The sequence below is a fragment of the Anguilla rostrata genome, chromosome 18 (genome assembly GCF_018555375.3).
Source record: "Anguilla rostrata isolate EN2019 chromosome 18, ASM1855537v3, whole genome shotgun sequence".
NCBI lineage: Eukaryota > Metazoa > Chordata > Actinopteri > Anguilliformes > Anguillidae > Anguilla > Anguilla rostrata.
This window is the reverse complement of record NC_057950.1, coordinates 4,600,855-4,619,629: the sequence shown is the minus strand read 5'-3', so window position 1 is coordinate 4,619,629 and position 18,775 is coordinate 4,600,855. Positions and strand designations below refer to the sequence as shown.

Genomic DNA, 18,775 nt, shown 5'->3' with positions numbered 1-18,775 from the left:
GCTCTTAGAATGAGCCATGGACTTTCCCCTTTGCACTGCTAGCCAATAAAAGCCCTTCAGTGAGACCAAACCACACAGATAATTACAGCTGACTGTATGAGAACGTGTGGAACATAAATCCATGTGGTAGTCCTCTGTGCTACCACACAGCCAATCAGGTAGCACAGAAACATACTGGTAAAGAGAAAATGACATGAGGAACTTTGGCAAAGTATATTGTAAGCTAGGGCAGCAAGCCAAAGAAAGTCTTTCTAAAAAAAGTAAGGGTTTGGCTAACAAGCCAAGTAAAATATTTCATTCAGATTCTCCTGCTCCTGCTCTCCATGAGCCAGAGACTTTTCCACACTTTAAGCCACATTACAGGACTGAGTGTCGAGCAGAGGAGAGCTGCACATCTCTCTGACAGCAGGGGTTGTCCAGTGAGCAGCTGGTGGACACTGAGGGGCACTAATGCTGTGGGATCATGACAGTGATGTGGTATCATGACAGTGGTGTGGGCTCCTGACATTGACGTGGTATCATGACAGTGATGTGGGCTTCTGACAGTGAAGTGGTATCATGACACTGATATGGTATCATGACAGTGGTGTGGGCTCCTGACATTGACGTGGTATCATGACACTGATATGGGCTTCTGACAGTGAAGTCGTATCAGGACAGTGATGTGGGCTTCTGACAGTCATGTGGTATCATGACAGTGACATGGTATCATGACAGGGATGTGGTATCATGACAGTGACATGGTATCATGACAGGGATGTGGTATCATGACAGCAGAGTGGGCTGATCCCAGATCAGTGTGCCGGGATCACACGTGAAACCTCAAACAGTGATGAAGCTGATCCGGAACCTGTGAGGCTCACCTGTCTCCCTCCAGTTTTGGTATATCAGAGCAGCTGGAAGAGTCCTCTAACCAGGCGAGCGTGGGCCTCCGGGACTCCGCCCCCGGGCCCTGCTCGCTCCCCGACAGGATCAGCTGCCGCAAGATCGCCGGATCGTAGGGGTTGATTTCAAACTTCAAGTGCACCTGAGGAGAAATCGGTGAACAATGAAGCCAAAAACACTGGTGCACGACTCCTCCCACATGTATTTGTCATTTTATTTTTGTTATACTTCAGGCATAATTTTTTTTTTGGGTACTTTCACTTCCTGCCAAATTTATTTTAGGCCCCCCATGTAAACTGAGCGGAGAGACGGCAGGATGACGTTATTAATTGGCGAGTGCGCCCCGAGGAACAGCCCCAGCCACCTTCATGAGCTTGGACACGTCCCATATGCAGATCTTGCCCCGCTTGGTGGCGGCGGCCAGGAAGTGCGGGCAGCTGCCGAAACCGTAGCAGGCGATCTTATCGGAGCCGTCGGCGCTGGGGAACTGGGCGGGGCTGGTCGCCAGGGTGACGGACAGCGGGACGTTCTGAGTGTGCTCCCCTTTCACAAACGGACAGTTGGGGGAATGTCGCTCGTGCTCGGACCTGGGGGGGTGGGGGGGGGGGGGAGAGGAGAGGGAGGGAGGGAAATAGGAGAGGGAGAAGGGGGGGGGAGGGAGAATTGGGGAACAGGAAGGAGGAGAGTATAGGGAGAATTTACATCAGGTGAAAAACAAAAAAAACTTCCAGAAAACACCACACCCTCAACACCACGCCCTTAAACACCAGTTAATCCACTATTAATCATTTGGCTCACAGCCATTAACATACTATGAAGACGTAAAGCTATTCGCCGTCCTGGGGAATGTGGCCGGTGTGTGATCTCGGCCTAATCCTAATCCCATTATGACTGTGAATGGCTGCTGTGACTCAGGGGAGGGCGTGTGCAGGGAGACGAACTCACCAGGGTTCATCTGTGGGCTCCCAGCACACCAGGCACACGCTGCAGGTGAAGCACATGGCCCGGTCGTCCCCTGTGGAGGCCGGCTGCGGGGGGAGAGAGAGAGAGAGAGAGAGAGAGAGAGAGAGAGAGAGAACGAGAGAGAGAGACACAAGGGGAGAGGGAAAGAGAAAGTAAGGGGGGAGAGAAAGAGAAAGAGAAAGAGGGGGAGAGAAACAGAAAGAAGGGGAAGGAGAGAGAAAGAGAAAGGGGAGAGAGAAAAAGAGGGAGAGAGAAAGAGAAAGTATACGGGGAGAAAGGGGGAGGGAAGAGGAGAAGAGAGGGAAGACAGAAAGAGAAAGGGGAGGAAGAGAAAAAGAGAAAGTGTAAGAGAAATTGAGCAGGAGAGAGAAAGAGGGAGAAAGGTAGAAAGAACAAGACAGAGAGGGAGAGATGCATGAGGCTCCAGCTTTCATCTGACTTCCTGTCACCAATGCCATGTTACCGCACTTACATCAGGCTACCTGTTCTGTAAGAGCCATTATAGGTTTTAAATGGCAGACACCGCCACAGCCATTTACTCACAGAATACAGATACAGCACTTTAAATCCTCGGGCACATTGACTGCAGCTCACAAACCATTCAACCTAAGGATAAGCCGGTCTGCATGATATGCTATTAATTGCACATAATTAATCTGCGAGTTACGCGGTGTGGCGGCAGCGACAGTCTCCGGCTCAAAACGAAAGGACACGTTTGTCGGCGAACGCCGGCTTCCTGTTTCTCGGCACGTTCTCTCCCGATACGTTCTTCAGGGTCAGTCTTGGGAAATCCCTTCCTGTTCGAAGAGGCGCACGCTCTTCCTCTTTCCTCGGCGCCGTTGCCGTGCCAACGCTACGCGCCCGGGCTGAGGGAGCAGTGCCGTTTCCATGGTTACAATCGCCCATTCATCTCCTCGGGCTCGGCGGCTGAAAACGGGCATTGTGCTCTTCGTCCTCTTCCGCGATTACAGGAGAGAGAAAGCGAGGGCAATCTCGCACGGGAATAACGGTAAAACCTTCGATTGCTGGAAACCCACCATTCGGTGCTTTTCCCAATTAAACCCTGTCCCTGGTGTTTTCACTCTATAAATACCTAGATTAGTACTTTTTCCAGAAAGATGGCATCTGCTGATTTCAACCTGAAGTTCCATTGAAACACACGCATTAATGATGAGACGCAGTACAGACGCTCCATGGAGAAAAAAACCCTGAGGAAGTCACGTGACAGAGACAGAGGGGTGCACGGTGAGGGGTGTGCGGGCGCTGCGTACCTGGTGGTAGAATCCTGCCTGGGCCATGGGGTCGGGCTGGGCCCACCGGTAGCCCGCGTGGGGCCACGATGTAAACGTTTCCCTCCTATTAGCCTCACTGTACATTAAGGATCTGCAGTCGGGGACAGGAAACAAAGGGCAGCCCCCCCCCTCGTGTTAGCGGTGGACACGAACGTCACGACGAGCGCTACGTTTGAAACATCCGGCTTGCCGTCCGTCTCTGACCGACGCGGCGGCTCCTATTGCATCAGCTCCGCCAGAGCTTCAGCGCTGATGAAGGTGTGCTTTGTGCTACAGGACCGATCAATTCACAACACACACAAATCACTAGAGAGAGAGAGAGAGAGAGAGAGAGAGAGGAGGGAGAGAGAGAGAGAGAGAGAGAGAGAGAGAAGAGAGAGAGAGAGAGAGAGAGAGAGAGAGAGAGAAGAGAGAGAGAGAGAGAGAGAGAGAGAGAGAGAGAGAGAGAGAGAGAGAGAGAGAGAGAGAGAAGAGAGAGAGAGAGAGACAGAGAGAGAGAGAAAGAGAGAGAGAGCAGACTGACTACCTTCAGTTATGAGACGATGACAACCAGTTAGTGATGATCATGATGGAGGCTCTGAAACACTGAGGGGACAGTGATTTAACCCCTCCTCAGCCCAGGAGAGCCACGACACCTCCCCCCCCCCCCCCCCACCCCCACTCCAACGGCTTAATTCACTTAGTCTGAGAGGCCATATGGTCACAGTCACCGGCATCGTGACTGGCTGATACAGGGAGATTTGGGAAAGGCGCTGCACTTCCTGGATACGGAGCGGGGGGTCGGTAGTGGGTGTGGGGTTTGGGGGCGGCGTAAGACGGGGCGGGTGCCTCACCTATCTACAGAGCGGCCCGGGCCCACGCCCAGCTCGGGCCGAGCGCTGGGTAAGAGGTAGGACAGCCTGTCCATGATGGACGAGGCCACAGACAAGGCAGCGACGTTCTGGTTAATCTTCTTCAGCTCGTTCACCAGGGCGCTGGTGACCACTTTGAGCACGTTGTGTGGAAGATGGAAGGTCACGGTTGCCCACTGCAGAGGGAGGGAGGGAGGGAGAAAGAGAGAGAGAGAGAGAGAGGGGAAGACAAAAGACAACGGGTCAGCTGACTGGGGTCAAGAATCCGGAGGACTGACTGGTGTGTGTGTGTGTGTCTGTGTGTGCGCATGTGTGTGTGTATGTGTGTATATATATATGTTTGTATGTGTGTGTGTGTGTTTGTATGTGTGTGTCAGTGTTTGCATGTGACCGTATGTATGTGTGTTTGTGTGTGTATGTGTTTGTATATGTGTGTATGTATGTTATAATCTCTCAGACTTGCAGAGGTCATCAGCAGCTTTAAAAGGGTAAATTGATACACCCGGATTGGAGGTGACAGGCAGGATGATGTGATTTGGAGCCACGCCCCCTGAGGAAATGAGGTGAGAGGTGCGGTACGCTGGTGGTGATTGGCCGTGCAGTCAGTTTGTGTAAGCGGTTTTCGTAGCAGACGGCAAACAATGACAACTTTTAGCCATGCTACCCCATACGCCCTGAGGCCCCCACAGTGGAGCATCACACTGGGCTGAAGGACACAGCAAACAGACACTGATGCACTAAGCACTGAAGCCAAAGGCTGGGCGTGTTCACCCTCAAAACCCCAAACATCCATTTCAAACTCATTTATTAACTGGCATTGTGGGAGACTTTAGATTTCACATAAGCCAAACTCCGATAATTAACACTGATTATTGCTCAAAGGCAAACGGTATCCTTTCCCTAACGAACTGTATTTTGAGCTTGATGCAGAACTGATCGCTTGACAAAGCAAGAGGCCATCCTAGGACTTAGAACTCTCACAGAGAAAAAGTAAGAACCATTCATTTGGACGGTGGCAGAAGCAGCCTTTTTTTTACCACAAGCTTTGCCGCAGAGGTGCCCAGGCCCATTCCTAACACAAGCAAGCAACTACAGTGTTGCTCAGGCGAAGGTATTGTTTTGTGTGTCAAACATTAGTGAAATAGGGCTCTGCTTGGCCTTTTTCCACTGCAGTTAGAGAATGGATGGCTGGATGGACATTAGTAAAATACATTTTCATGTAAAGAAAGCAAACATTAGTTTATAGTTGCTGCACGGGGCCTAGGTTTAGGGTTCACAGACTAAGATAAACCAGGTCCTGGCACAGAGGAGACACTGAGAAGGATCTCGTTATCTCTAAATACTCCCAATGTGTTTTATAGCAAGCTCAGCTCTGCTGGAGAGCTGGAGGGTGGGAGGACCGGAGGACTGGAGGGCAGGAGGGCTGGAGAGCTGGGGGACAGGGGGCCTGGGGGGCTGGGGGAGCCATCGCAGGGAGCAGTGCTTGTGCGAGCCTCTCTCAGCGCTGGTGATTAATATGCAGACGGGGTGTGCTCAGGCCGAGACAGAGGCAGGCCTCGGCCGAATCCCCGGGACCAGCTGGGACAGATAAGAGCCTGTATCCCCCCCCCCCCTTCAGCTCCAGACGACCGCAGTAACACCCCCCGCATGGAGCACGGCTCTGCAGACCTCAGGGGGGGGCATACGGAATCCGTACAGAATCTGTTTCTGTGCTTTATCTGTTAAAAGCGTAAAAAAAACAGCAGGCAGGGACTGGACTAGTTACAGGTTTGCATGGAGTCATTGTTTTAATGGCTTTTGATGGCACAGAATCTGGCATCGTACACTGACATTACGCCTGCTGTGTGGAACACGCATTGACTGCACCAGTTAAATTTGGATAGAGGCGTCCAAATCAAAGAAGGGATAATCAATACCCCGAGCTGAAGGGGCAGTATTGGTACGGGGCGGGGGCATTAGCAGCAATGACTGGCTAAGGGGCTAAAGCTAAGAACCATCCACACTGTGGGGGCTGCAGCGTCGCCCTGGTGACCGTATCTGCACCCACTGACCCTGCACACAGAGATCACATGTCCAGGTATCTCGCAGGGCTCTCCAATCAGCCGCAGGAAAGGCCAGGGGTCGCCGAAACAGTGCGGCTGACTAACCCCGGTGGGTGTTTGTGATGACGGTGTGAAAATGCTGATAAGTTGAGCGTGAGATAACGATGACAAGACACCGTACAGGCAAGCGACTCCGCACAGGATGGTGTGCCGCTGCGGGACTTCCTGACCTTATTCTGCGATTGACGGATTATTTACGGTAGCTGCTTCACGCATGCGCGCCATCACGTGGAGTACATGTTAGGTGGACACTCGGAGGTTGCCGGCTTGTGTCCCAGGGGCAGGGGCACAGCCGTTGTATCCTTTGAGCAAAGTGCTTTAGCCAGTTTGCTTCAGGATAGATCCAGCAGTACACATGCATGTGGGAAAGAGTGTAAGTTGGCCTAGTCGCTCCAGATAAGCGCGACGGTTAAATCCCTCAGTGTGCTGTAGTGCATAAACGCACTGTTATGTATAAATGTCAGCTGAAGCGTTCTGACTCTGGAGGGGTGGGGGGTTGTACAGAACACAGTGGGGGGGGAGGGGTGGGCGGGGGTTGTGCAGAACACAGCGGGGGGGGGGGGGGGTTGTGTAGAACACAGCGATGATGACTATGATGCGATGCGACCCCGCCGAAGGCAGGCTCCTTCCTCGCGCTAACCCGTGGCTCTCCGCGGGGTCAGCTCCCGCCGGGCCTCCTCACCTTGGCCACTTTGTGATTGGCTGCCGTCTCGTGTGAGGTATTCTTCAGCCCGTCCTTCAGCTGCGTGATGAACTGGTCGTATCCCTCCGCGCCCGACACGTCCACCTTCTCCAGGCAGGCGGACAGCATCTGCTGGGCCTGGGGGGGGGGGGAGAGGAGGGATACGGGTTACCGACAGGCCGTCATCCGCCAGATCAGAGATCAGGAGCGTGTCATTCACAGCAAGCTGCAGCACCGGCGCGCGTAAACATCAGAAACACAAAAACACCGTCGCGAAAAGAGTCGCTCCCAGCTGGTGGAACGTCACGAGCGAATGAGCTTCGCCAGTCATCGTGAGCAACCAACCAATCGGACGTGAACGCTCTACCATGGCTTTAACTTTGGGCCAGAGGATGAGTACAAAATCTAATTCACCCCCCCATGAATTATTCATCTTTTCATTTACTACATCCCCTTCCATTTTTTTGGTTTATTACACTAATAAGCTCTTTTGTGCCATTGTCACCGTAGTTATGATTTGATTTTCCATGGAAGAATGGTTACTCAGTAACCCCTCAAAGACAAAACCACACACAGAGAAGCACTGGGCCCACCGACAGCTTCAGGGCAGAATCCACAGGACAGTCCACAGCAAAAACAAGCAGAGATTTCATTTCCTAAGTAAACACTTCTGTAAAAGGTGAAATACTACTCAAACAGCCTACGCTGTAAAAATAAAAAGCCATTTTCACACTCTTAGCCAAAAGGCAGAATAAAAATATTCTATACCGCTAAAATAAATATAAAAAATCGAAAAAAACAGTGATAAAGAAAACATAAATTTTACTCTAAATGCACAAAGCTAAAAAATAACCATGACATATGCATTTGCTCTGTCTGCAGAATGAGGGAGGAGATGGTATTTCGGAATAGTCTCCTTTCTGTACAATCTGAAAATGAACAAGCTTGCAGTCCAACCAGGAAAAGGACTCACATTTTACCCACCAAGAGCTTCAGGGGAGCCTCTGCTGTCCTAAGAAATTAATGAATTCCTTGATCATACACAGAACAAGAAATCTTTCGTTTAAACGCAGACTCCTTCACTACGTGGATTTCTTCACATGCATATAACATGTTTATTTAATGCGGTCTGTGGGCTGTAGACATCATTTATATGCAGTCAGAATGCATGCGTCCCGCGAGTTATGTAAATGTGTGCTTCTGACCTCACTTGTTATTGTTGCTTTAGCAAGTAGAGCACAATGACTGGGAGACAGTATGCTGGGATGACAGAAAGGTCAACATGTCCCTTAAATTATTGTAGTTTAGACTGAGGTGAGACTGATGGCACATCTGGCCTATTTCTTAGTGTTTCAAATTGAAAATGAAAACGAATATTTGATATTATTATAGTGAAAATGACACTTTGAACAGTACTGTGGCACGCACGGCTGGCTTGTTATGCCTGTTAGTACGTAAAACAGTCTTTTCTTACAGCTCCACGCGGGTTAACAGCTCATCTGGCATGTACTGTAGACCAGCAGCACACCTTATGGTTCCCCTCACTTCCCCCAGCCCACCGTAATCCCTGATTACACAACACACACTCTTCAGCTGGAGTGACATAACGGACTCCCACCGGCCACAAAGCCTCCTGCCTTCTCAAACGCACAAGGGAGAAGACCCGGGGGCATTCTTTTCTGAATGTTAAGTTTGTGTTCTCTATAACATTGTGAAATTTGAACATTTTTTTTAGGTGGAGGCTTCAAATAAGCCCACTTGGGTTTTCTGCCTCTCCTTGCACTGTATAGGCTATTATTTGTTATCTTTGTCATTTTTTGTGTATTTAAAAAAAATAAAATAAAACTAAACTGAAACTAAACACAGAAATTGAGATTCTCCGGACTGATGCTATCTACCCAACCAACAATATTGGAATGCTGATCGGAAATCAATACTGAATGTCTAGCCTTTATCATCAAAATCAACAGCCCAAGCAGTACATTTGTGTCCGCGCAGAAAAATATTTGCGAATAAATCTCAGAGCTCAAGAGGTAGTTTCAACAATTTCATTGTTTTTAAGGACAACTAATGAAAGAGCAGGATGGTGTAAATCCTTAACCTGCATGTCCAATCACTTTCACTGCATCCCGTTATCCTGACTCAATTAATGAGTCTAATTCAAAGACCATTCAAGCGCCAACACTAAGCGGGATCTGTAATGAGGTGTCTACACTGTGGGTTTGTATGCAAATGCAAACAAACATTTCAGACAGTCCTGCTCAGGCAGTTATCATCAGATGTCAAATATAACCGTGTGATATCAATTTGTAATTTGCAGCAACAGCATAATAAGTAGCGAATGTGGACATGAGTGCAGAAATTGGCTCCAGCAGCAAGCGTTGATAATGAAAACAAGCTTTCCAAACTGTCAAAGGTTCCACTAAAGTGACAAGACTGTGTGTGCCAAGGGTCAGCTTACTTTATCCAAAAGATATTTCAGTAAGAAAGCATTTCCTGTGCAAATTTCATAAATTGCATAAATCCACCATGTTAGCCATTGAAAGTATTTGGGGGATTTCCAATTCATATAAAAAGCCTTGACATCTGAAAGAGAGGACACTTGTTGTTTTCTAAGAGGCAGTTGAACTAGTCAAGATGGCCTCTATCGCCACAATCACCAGATTTACAGAATATTGCCAGATTATAATGTTAGATTGTTGTCATACGAATACCGGATAATTACAAAAACCATTGAAACCATTTGTGCCACTAAAGGTCTTACCATAGTAATCCTGCGCAGCTGTATTAACTCTCCTAAAATAAACTGCCCAAAACAAAATCGTGAATATCCGTCTAGCCGTCTATCCGTCAGGAAACCTGACCCAATTAAAGAAGCTGTTAATATTTGCTGATCTTGGCTGCACTGCATCACTTTCAAGTGAAATTATTTGGATGGATGATTCAGCCTGAACGCGCGGGCGGGGCAGCCCGAACGCTCGCGGGGCAGCCTGAACATGCTGGGGACAGCCTGAACACACGCAGCACAGTCTGAACACACACGGGACAGCCTGAACGTGCGTGGGACAGCCTGAACACACTACCTGATAATACGGAAACCTGAACTGTGCCTAGGTACCATGAACACCATGCGGCAGCTGAAACTCTCCTAAAAACCTGAACACCGTGGTGCGTCCTGAACACACCCGAAGAAGCTGAATACTACTTGGCTGCGATGACTAGCTGAAATTATTGGGGGACAGCCTGAACCCTCGCGGGGGACAGCCTGAACACACTGGGGACAGCCTGAACACACTGGGGACAGCCTGAACACGCGGGAGACAGCCTGAACACGCTGGGGACAGCCTGAACCCTCGCGGGACAGCCTGAACACGCTGGGGACAGCCTGAACCCTCGCGGGACAGCCTGAACACGCGGGAGACAGCCTGAACACGCGGGAGACAGCCTGAACACGCGGGAGACAGCCTGAACGCGCGTGGGACAGCCTGAACGCGCGTGGGACAGCCTGAACGCACACGGGACAGCCCGAATGCGTGCAGGACAGCCGCTTCCAGTGCTCCTCCAGCCATCGGCTCTGTCCTTAAGAAACGGGCGCGGTGAGGACCAGGGACCGGTGGGTCTCCTGTGGGTACCGCTCGGTTCTCAGGGCCTGTTTCAACACTTGTTTAATCACAAAGCCTGCGAAGATTACAGGACCCATAAAAATAACTCTCTCTTTTCTATTTTAGGACAGCACACATGACCCCTCCGTGAACGTGCAATCCATTAGCACACGCTCAACGCCGTCTGTGCTGCTCCGGCAGAGGGGGGTTCCTCACGGGCTGGGGGTTTACTCTGCGGATTTGGGCTAAGTCTCTGGAACGACGCGTCAGTATGCATTCTAAACGCCGTATTCCAGAAGACGCATGACTGAGTGTGTGTTTCACGAGCACAGGAAAGGTTACAGCCGCCGAACATAAGCTCTGCCTCTGAAGAACTAATGCATCGGCATTAACACACGGGAACTCCGTGACCTGAAAGGGTCACACGGAGAAGTTAAATGAGGGCACCCCCCTTAATGCACTGACTACTTATCAATACCCATGAAAAGTTAATTCCTCCAATACATGTTTAAGCCACAGAATAACAACAACAAAAAGAACAGCCATAAGGCACTGTTAATTTCACATGAATGCACTTTATGAAAGAAAATTCCAGCTTCAACCAATCACTTACACAGCCAGTAGGGCTATAATGATAAGTAACTGACCTCTCGTCTTCGACAGAATAGGCCTGCTTCTTTATTTCTCTTCAAATACAACAACTACGATATAGGCTAATCTAAACAAACATATAAAATAATAAGTTAACAAAATTAAGTAATTAAAATTAGAATTATTTTAGATGAAAATAAAGACAAACGTTTTTTATGAAAACGTAAACAGTTTTCATAAAATGCCATTGTCCACTTTGAAATAATAATCAACATCTCGTATTCAAAAACGATAGCAGGGTACTTCTGTATTTCTCTTCGAACATGAGAAATAATAAAAGGTTTAAAATCCAAACAAGTGTAAATTAATAAATAAACAAATTTAACACAATTTAGGATTTTATTTCTTTAAGATGAAAAAGCACACATTGGTCTTTTTCCTGCACGACCAGAAACGATAGGCCTATAAAAAACAAAGGATTCCCCAACATTAACCACAGAGCAGGAGTGGTCGCACTACTTCCTCATGTTCTGCAGTGTTCTTATTCAGCCCTGACATGTTGTGAAAGGAGTGCACTGTGAAGGGAACCTCTTCACCATGATTCAGCATCTCCAGCCTGTTGGCCACTCCAGCGCTAGCAGTCAGGAGTGGGAATGTTATTTTACACGCCCCGTCCGTATTTCGTTGTGTCATTCCAGGGTGCCCCCCCCCAAATCCCGCCCCCCCGCCACTCACCTCCGTGACGGGCAGCTCCAGCTGGACCACATCCTCCTCAGACTTGGGGGACGTCGGCCTGGAGCCGGCGTGTCGTCACGAACAGGACCTTGTCCTCCTGGCCCGGGAGTCTGCCCGACAGGACCTGCCAGGCGGAAACAGGGCCAACGCACGCGCCCTCCAGGTTTGGCTGGAACACAGGGCCAAACGTCAGCCTGCGCTCGCTCACTCTCCCGCTCGCTCACTCTCCCGCCCGCCCGCTCACTCACTCGCTCACCCTCTCACTCACTCGCTCGCCCGCCCGCTCGATCACTCACTCACTCACTCACTCGCCCGCCCGCTCGCTCACCCTCTCACTCACTCGCTCGCCCGCCCGCTCACTCACTCACTCGCCCGCTCACTCTCAGAAGGGAGGGAAACTCCCTGAGATACCGCGCGCGGAGAACATTCCACAGCGTCAGCCAGGTTCACCACACAGACAATAATCTCTTTCATTTCATTCAACAAAAAAAAGGTAATTTTTTTATATCCAAAACATTTTTTTGCCCTGGTTTGTCTGCATTTTCTGCATCATATGGAGAAACTGGAGACTTGGCTGTGAGGCAGGCAGTACAGCAGATGATTTAAGTGCCTGGAGAACACAAAGGCATGGCAGAGCTCACTGCAGCAGCTCTCCTCCACGTTACAGGCCAAGCAGGTATCACTGCGAACACTTTTATGGGTGCCATTGAGGCAATTCTCCACAATCATTTACTTTGCTTTTCATAAACTACATGGCACCCTTTTGATTTTACTGCCTTCACTTCTGAAGAGAGTATTTACTTTCAGTTTTGATTTCAGATGACATTACACATTTCCCACACCCTGTCTTTGGGATTATGCATAAAGACACTGATGTAAAACTTATGTTAATGTTGGAAATGAGCCTATATTCTGACTGCAGTGATACCAAATAAAGTACTCTTATTTGTAACAAAGGAAAACTAAATCCATTCCAGGCCAGTCCAAACCCCAGTCTTAAACATACAGGGTTGAGTTATGATAACCAAATCTGAAGGAGCCCAACCTCTACTGTCCACTAACAAGACAGTGAAGAGATTTTCATTAACATCAGCTGTGTGGTGCCATGACTGAATGAATGCTCTCACACTGGACCCTTCATGAAGTGTTACGCAGAGTATGACGTACTGGAAGAACTACAGCTACTTAAGGCAAGTTTACCTAATGAAGCATTGCACACGCTGCCTCATAGGGAAAAAGGCCATTTTGCTCTCATTTACAAAAACTGCCTGACTGCACCAGGTCACAATGGTCCACTTTAGCACTACTTCACAAAACACACAGTTCCCCAATATCATCGTATTCCAGTGGAGTGCATGTTAATAAACTTAATGCGTGTCAGAAAACTACAGGGAAATACTAAAGTCCAGATGATGCAAATTAAAATTATTTTATTTGTCAAACATACTGTACGAGTACACAAGCAAGTACAAACTTTGCTGCATTTTCATCAGACCGGCTTTCTCAAAACAATATGATACATTTGCATAAATCTGTCACTCAAAGTACTGCTCTACCAAGCAGATGAATAGCCAGCAGCACAGGTGAACTGGGCTTCATGACCTTTTGCGAGACCTTGGTTATTGTGAGTCACAGGTCATTCTAGATCTAGGACATGTGAATTTGACTACAGCACCTGAGCGTGCATTGCTAGCATGCTGCTAACTCTGTCTGGCTCCTGTGCTGAACTCCTGTAGGCCTCTCATGCACCAATGTGAGCATTGCTTGGCTCCGCCCCCATTCACCATGTGACTCGACCGCAAGGTAGCAGGTGTTCACATTGCACGCGCTACCCTAAAGCGCGTAAACAAAATACTAAAGGCGTCAAAACGTGTAGAAGGGAAATGTGAAGTGCGCCCAAGGTAATTACGTGCACCAGTAACAGCCCTGCCGGGCTTCCATTTGAGTGGCCCAACGGCTCCTCTGCCTCCCAAAGCTCTGAACACACTTCTCCTCTGCCGGTAAACACTTACAGACCCTTAAAACCAAGGTACTCGCTGTGCCTCTTTCCAACTTTGATAAAGGCAATTTCTACAAGTCCTGCTACAGGAATGGTCTGTATATGATGTCGTTTTTTTCCCCCTAAATTATGGGATGCCGCTGCTTAGCGTGAGAGGAAATCTGAATGGATTTTCTCAGGGTAGAATCTCCCAGCTTCTTCTGGAGAAGTCATTTCACAGCACATTCCACGCCGGAGCGCTCTAACTGGCGTTACGGGGGTTGGGGGGGGGGGGGGGGGGGGGGGGCCCCGGAGCGGGGGCGGGCCACAGCTGGCGAGCCGCTCCAGCTTCCACAAGGGGGCGGAGTGCAAAGATGGGAGCGCGCGAGTCTCCTCCGGGGTTTAGGTCAGGCTGCTCAGCTAAAAGACGGGCGGGGAGCACTGCTTCTGGTGCTGTCCACCCACCGACCATCACACAGCCCTGTGACCACAGCAAAACTGCCATTATACTGGACGTACAACACGCATCAGTACACCATGTGAGCAGCCAACGTGAGCTCACTATTCCGCATGCCTGTGAAGGCAGCTTCAGGGGGTTAATGCGCCCCCGGGCCGCCCCAAAGAAAACCCTCCCCCTTCGGTGTTGTAACTACAGTGGGTTGGCATGGAAACACGCAATGACGACAATAGCATCTTCCTTGTTCTCTCAATGCCCAAAAGTAAAGTTAATAAATCCGGTCTTGTGAGTGACAGCTTTCAGCAGACACCCTCTCTCCAGCATGGCACACCTACAGCTTGAGCTGTTCCAGATATGATAGTACTGGGGGGAATCCAGCATCCCTGCTGCAACTGCTAAAGTATTCACTGATCGCTCAACCCAGCAACTTCACAACTGAGAGTGCTTTAAAGCACTCAGGCCCCAGTCAGGGAAATGGCATCAGTACCAGCCAAGTTTCACCATTCAGTCCACCGGAGGCAGTAGGCCAGGAAGGGGGGTATGCACCAACACTAACAAGGAAAATGCAGAATCTTCAGCCATTTTGTGGTTTTTTTTTTTTTTTTTTTTAAAGCCCTGAATCCAGCAGAACCTTCCCATGTGCAACTGAAGCACGCGGCGTTCCGTCCCTGCTCTGCAATAGTGCTGAGAGAGTACGCCTGGGGTTCTGAGACTTCAGACGACGTCCCACCCCGGCTCCTCACGTACCCCCCTCCCTTGGCCGGTAAGTTTATTAAAAATCCATTTCACTTTGACCCACCGAATGAAAGGCTGTAATTACCCAAATCCTTGGAGGACCTGGCCATGTAGTCAGGCAACCGGAGTCAACCGTGTCACACTCGTGAAAACACGAGCGGAGAACTCGCTGTCAAACAGAACAAGGTATGTTTGTGCTCCAGAATGGTCAGCAAGCTTGCTTGCGCGGAGTACATCAAGCCAAACACGACTGCACTTCCAAAGACCTTCAACGGAGGGCTTTGAAAAATTAATGCCAGGCCCCTGTTCGACAAATATAGACATATTACATCATGGTAAACTCTGTACCTGTTTTACAGAATTCTATAGGTGCCCTTGAATGACTTTGTTCGGACAGATAAAGACCGGCTGAAAGACATTTGGTATAAGGATGTGACCTCCATGCATACAGATTTTCCATATTTCAACGTAGGCCGTCGGCTTTCTGCAGTTATACCTGCCAAGAAACAGCACCCACAAAACAGAAGCCACTGCCAGTTTATTACAACTTATTTTTCTGAACAGTTACTAAAGAGGCTATGCTGCCAAGTGAACTGTGAAAAAATTACCCGCTGCACCAAATAAACTGTGATAACTAATCGGTACGATCGCAAATACAGTTCGCAATTCCAACCTGAAAACAAATAAAGGCACAAAGTTACTGACAGCTGATTTCAGCATGCTTTCCAAGCAGCCAGAACACGCCAGACCACAGGGATCTCCTAAACACATGTGATTCCCGTTTGAAGTGGTGATATCTGAGGATCTCTCCTGTCTTGAGAGAGAGCGAACAGAAATGGGAACACCAGAGACTGGAGAATCTCCTAAAGCTTCACCAGTACAATAGACAAAGGGAGAGCACCCACATTCATAGAATCTTCTCCACCATCTGAAAATGTTTAATTGTCACGTCAATGCCAACTCCGAGCCCTCCAGATCAATTCATCTACCTTCCTGAAAACATTAACTAAATCCATCAGGCTACTCACACTTCAGTGTGAGGGAAGCAAAGCAGAATTCTGCTTTTGATGGTCTGCATATGACATCAGAGGGGGTCTTTCATTCAGGACATTTTTGATACCCCCTTGGAGCAATACACCATCCACCTCATGACATCCCCTGATACACCTTAATGACTGTCTAGGATTCAAATTGCATGCAGTAGAGAATTCGTACAACTGCATAAAGAATTAAATTGAGCAAATTAACATTTGACATTGTATAACAGTTCAGTTTTCATTAACTGTTTAAGTGTTACTGTAAATAAATATGGGATGAACTTTAGTCTTCGCTGTCCTTGATGAAACGGAGGCACAGAACCCACAATGGATTGTAAATAAAATTACATTTTCCACTTTATACTGTAGTCAATTTAAATATTGGTCAAATGAGACTGTAATGTGAGCTGGGTGGCTAGAGTAAAGTGCGAAAAATAAACTAATGTCTGTTCCCGTTTCCCCGAGTACAATGTGTATTCAGTTATAAAATTCGTTCGCATGTCACTGCATTTCAAAGATGGCAGCTCAACCAATATTTACGCTGAATTCAATATACGATACAATGTGAACAAAACAACAGAACCAAGTTAACCTGCTGTCTTAATGAATTTAGTGGCAAATAGCCATAAGATAGCTAGTACAGCTAAGTTCTAGTTATGTTCGCATGCCGGGGAACATGCCTTATTCGATATCCAAGCTAGCTAGTTTATTCGGCTAGCTAAGCAACCCCGAGACAATCAAGCAGACACTCAAATACTAGCAAGGGTTAGCAAGCCTGTTCCACTAATGACAACTTACCTATCGCAACCTACATTTCAAGTCCAAGAAACGGAGAAGAACTGACAGTGACACATCAATCATAACTCGAGGCTTGAGACCGGCCTTTTAGCTAACCTGTTAGCTTGCTAACTAATAGGGCCTGTTAGCTAGCAGGCTAACGCTAGCTACTTAGCTAGCCATCTCACGAGTGTGCACACTTCATCGAGCGCTGATCCAGTTAGTTAGATAGGCAACCACACCATGAAAACATGTTTCAGTTTCTTGTAGCTAGATACAGCTAACGTAACATAATAGCAGGTAGCTAGACAACATTAAGGACCTAGTCTGCGTATGATAGGAAGCTAGTTGGCTCACTAGCAATAAACATAATGCATATTAGAATAGCTAGCATCAACTAGCTCACGCACGTAGCTAATATTTTTACATTATGAACCGCGAAACGGCTAGCGCTAGTTAGAACACTTCTGACCGATTGACTAGCCATTAGGCTACCCATTTAAGGTAAAGTTAGCTAGCTGGCTATTGAGTTATAGCCTGTGGACAAGGCAAGAGTGATCAATCGATATCGTTTTGTTTTGCGAGGTGATTTGGTAACGTTAGCGAACCGGCTAAGAAAACCCATAGCAATCATGGGTCTCTAGCCCGAAAAAGAACACAACCACAACAGGCCTGAAATAACAGTCTGTACAAGAAACTGTGTTATGTTTATAGCCTTTATCCCCTCCTTTCCATGACCGTGTTCTGACACTGCACCGATCCGCCAATCAGTCGTTCCACAGGGCGGAAACTCACCGTGCAAAGCCGAGGCCTGGAGTATGGCCCCTGAAGTGCCGTCGATGACTTTGATACTGCCCCGGCTTGTTACGGCCAGGATAGCGTTGAGGGCCGGGTGATAGGTGAGGCTGCGCAGGCCCTCCTCGTCGCAACGTAGACAACCGTCTCTCAGTACAATCCAGTCTGAGGAGGTGGACGAGCAGGAGCCCGGCGAGGCCGCGGCCGCCATCTTTCTTTAATGTTCCCTTCCCCGCTCTCTTTTTTTAGGGAGATCCGATGTTACAAGTCGGTGTAAAAAGATAGAAAACTGAATCCCAAACTACCGCTGTACTACCACTGCTGGGTCTCCTTCTGCGGCTACTGCTCCTCCTCCCGTTACCGCACCAGCTGCTATTCACCATCAGTGTTGAGGAAGCTGAGGGCTCCGCTCTCCGGCAGATACATGTCAGATACACGGAACTAGCGTAGTACCATTTTTTCTAACTCCACACCACTAGGGGCACTGCGCTGCTGGTGTTACAGTATTGAAACTCTCAACGTCATTACTTGAAGTCACTGAACAGACGTTCTTAATTGAGCATGATTTAAAAGCAAACTGATAATATGCCGCACCTGTTCCTACAAAATAAAAGGTAAACTATTGTTGTGTAAATTTGTAATTCAGTACTTAGTTTGCTAGCAACGCAGATATCTAGCTTGTTTGGAACAAGGGGGTTAAACGTCTTGTCAGGTAATATAAGATCTTTGTCTACATTTCTCTGAAATTGTTTAAACGTGAATTGCACATATTTAAGTGATATTCTCAACAGATCTGTAATTAGATTCTTTCATTTTCTAACTGTTCTTCATCTCACTGTCAATACAAGACTTCTCATCTCTTTCTGGTTTTATTATTATTATTGCACATTTCTCGATTTTTGGGTGTTATATTCAGATCTGTATCATCTAGATTGGTATTCCCCAAGGCTCTATTTGAGAAGGTCCATGACAGTTTTCTTTCAATGTTCTCTGGGTCGTCATTGCTTGCTGTTTTGTGCAGATGACTGTGCAGTTATATCTATTTTCCATCAACATTTTCTGATGTTATATTTTTTTCCTCATTAATATTCTGCATGAATATACTTAATCCTTGACCTAACCATTGCATTTGAGCTTTTGCTTTCTTACACCCTTCTGTTTACTGGAGGTTGTTGTATGTGGTGGCTCAATACCTTTCTTCACCCAAATTTCTTTCATTTGCTATATTTGGCTCATTTCTAACATTAAATTCCGTATTCTATCCTCATTTTGCACTGAATATTGAGTTTGCAT

General features: G+C 47.9%; 1 protein-coding gene across 1 annotated transcript in view; it reads right to left on the bottom strand.

Moving 5' to 3' along the window:
* The window catches only part of birc6 (baculoviral IAP repeat containing 6), a 133,345-nt gene extending 115,378 nt beyond the window's left edge, over positions 1-17,967 (bottom strand). Inside the window, exons 1-9 of the mRNA XM_064318120.1 lie at positions 17,483-17,967; positions 11,832-11,872; positions 11,704-11,745; positions 6,776-6,913; positions 3,974-4,167; positions 3,120-3,231; positions 1,831-1,913; positions 1,250-1,472; positions 864-1,027 (exon numbers count right to left, since the gene is read on the bottom strand). Coding sequence (XP_064174190.1) covers positions 864-1,027; positions 1,250-1,472; positions 1,831-1,913; positions 3,120-3,231; positions 3,974-4,167; positions 6,776-6,913; positions 11,704-11,745; positions 11,832-11,872; positions 17,483-17,693 — 1,208 coding nt within the window. The 5' untranslated portion in view covers positions 17,694-17,967. The remainder of the gene's footprint in view (positions 1-863; positions 1,028-1,249; positions 1,473-1,830; positions 1,914-3,119; positions 3,232-3,973; positions 4,168-6,775; positions 6,914-11,703; positions 11,746-11,831; positions 11,873-17,482) is intronic.
* Between the last annotated feature and the right edge of the window lie 808 nt (positions 17,968-18,775).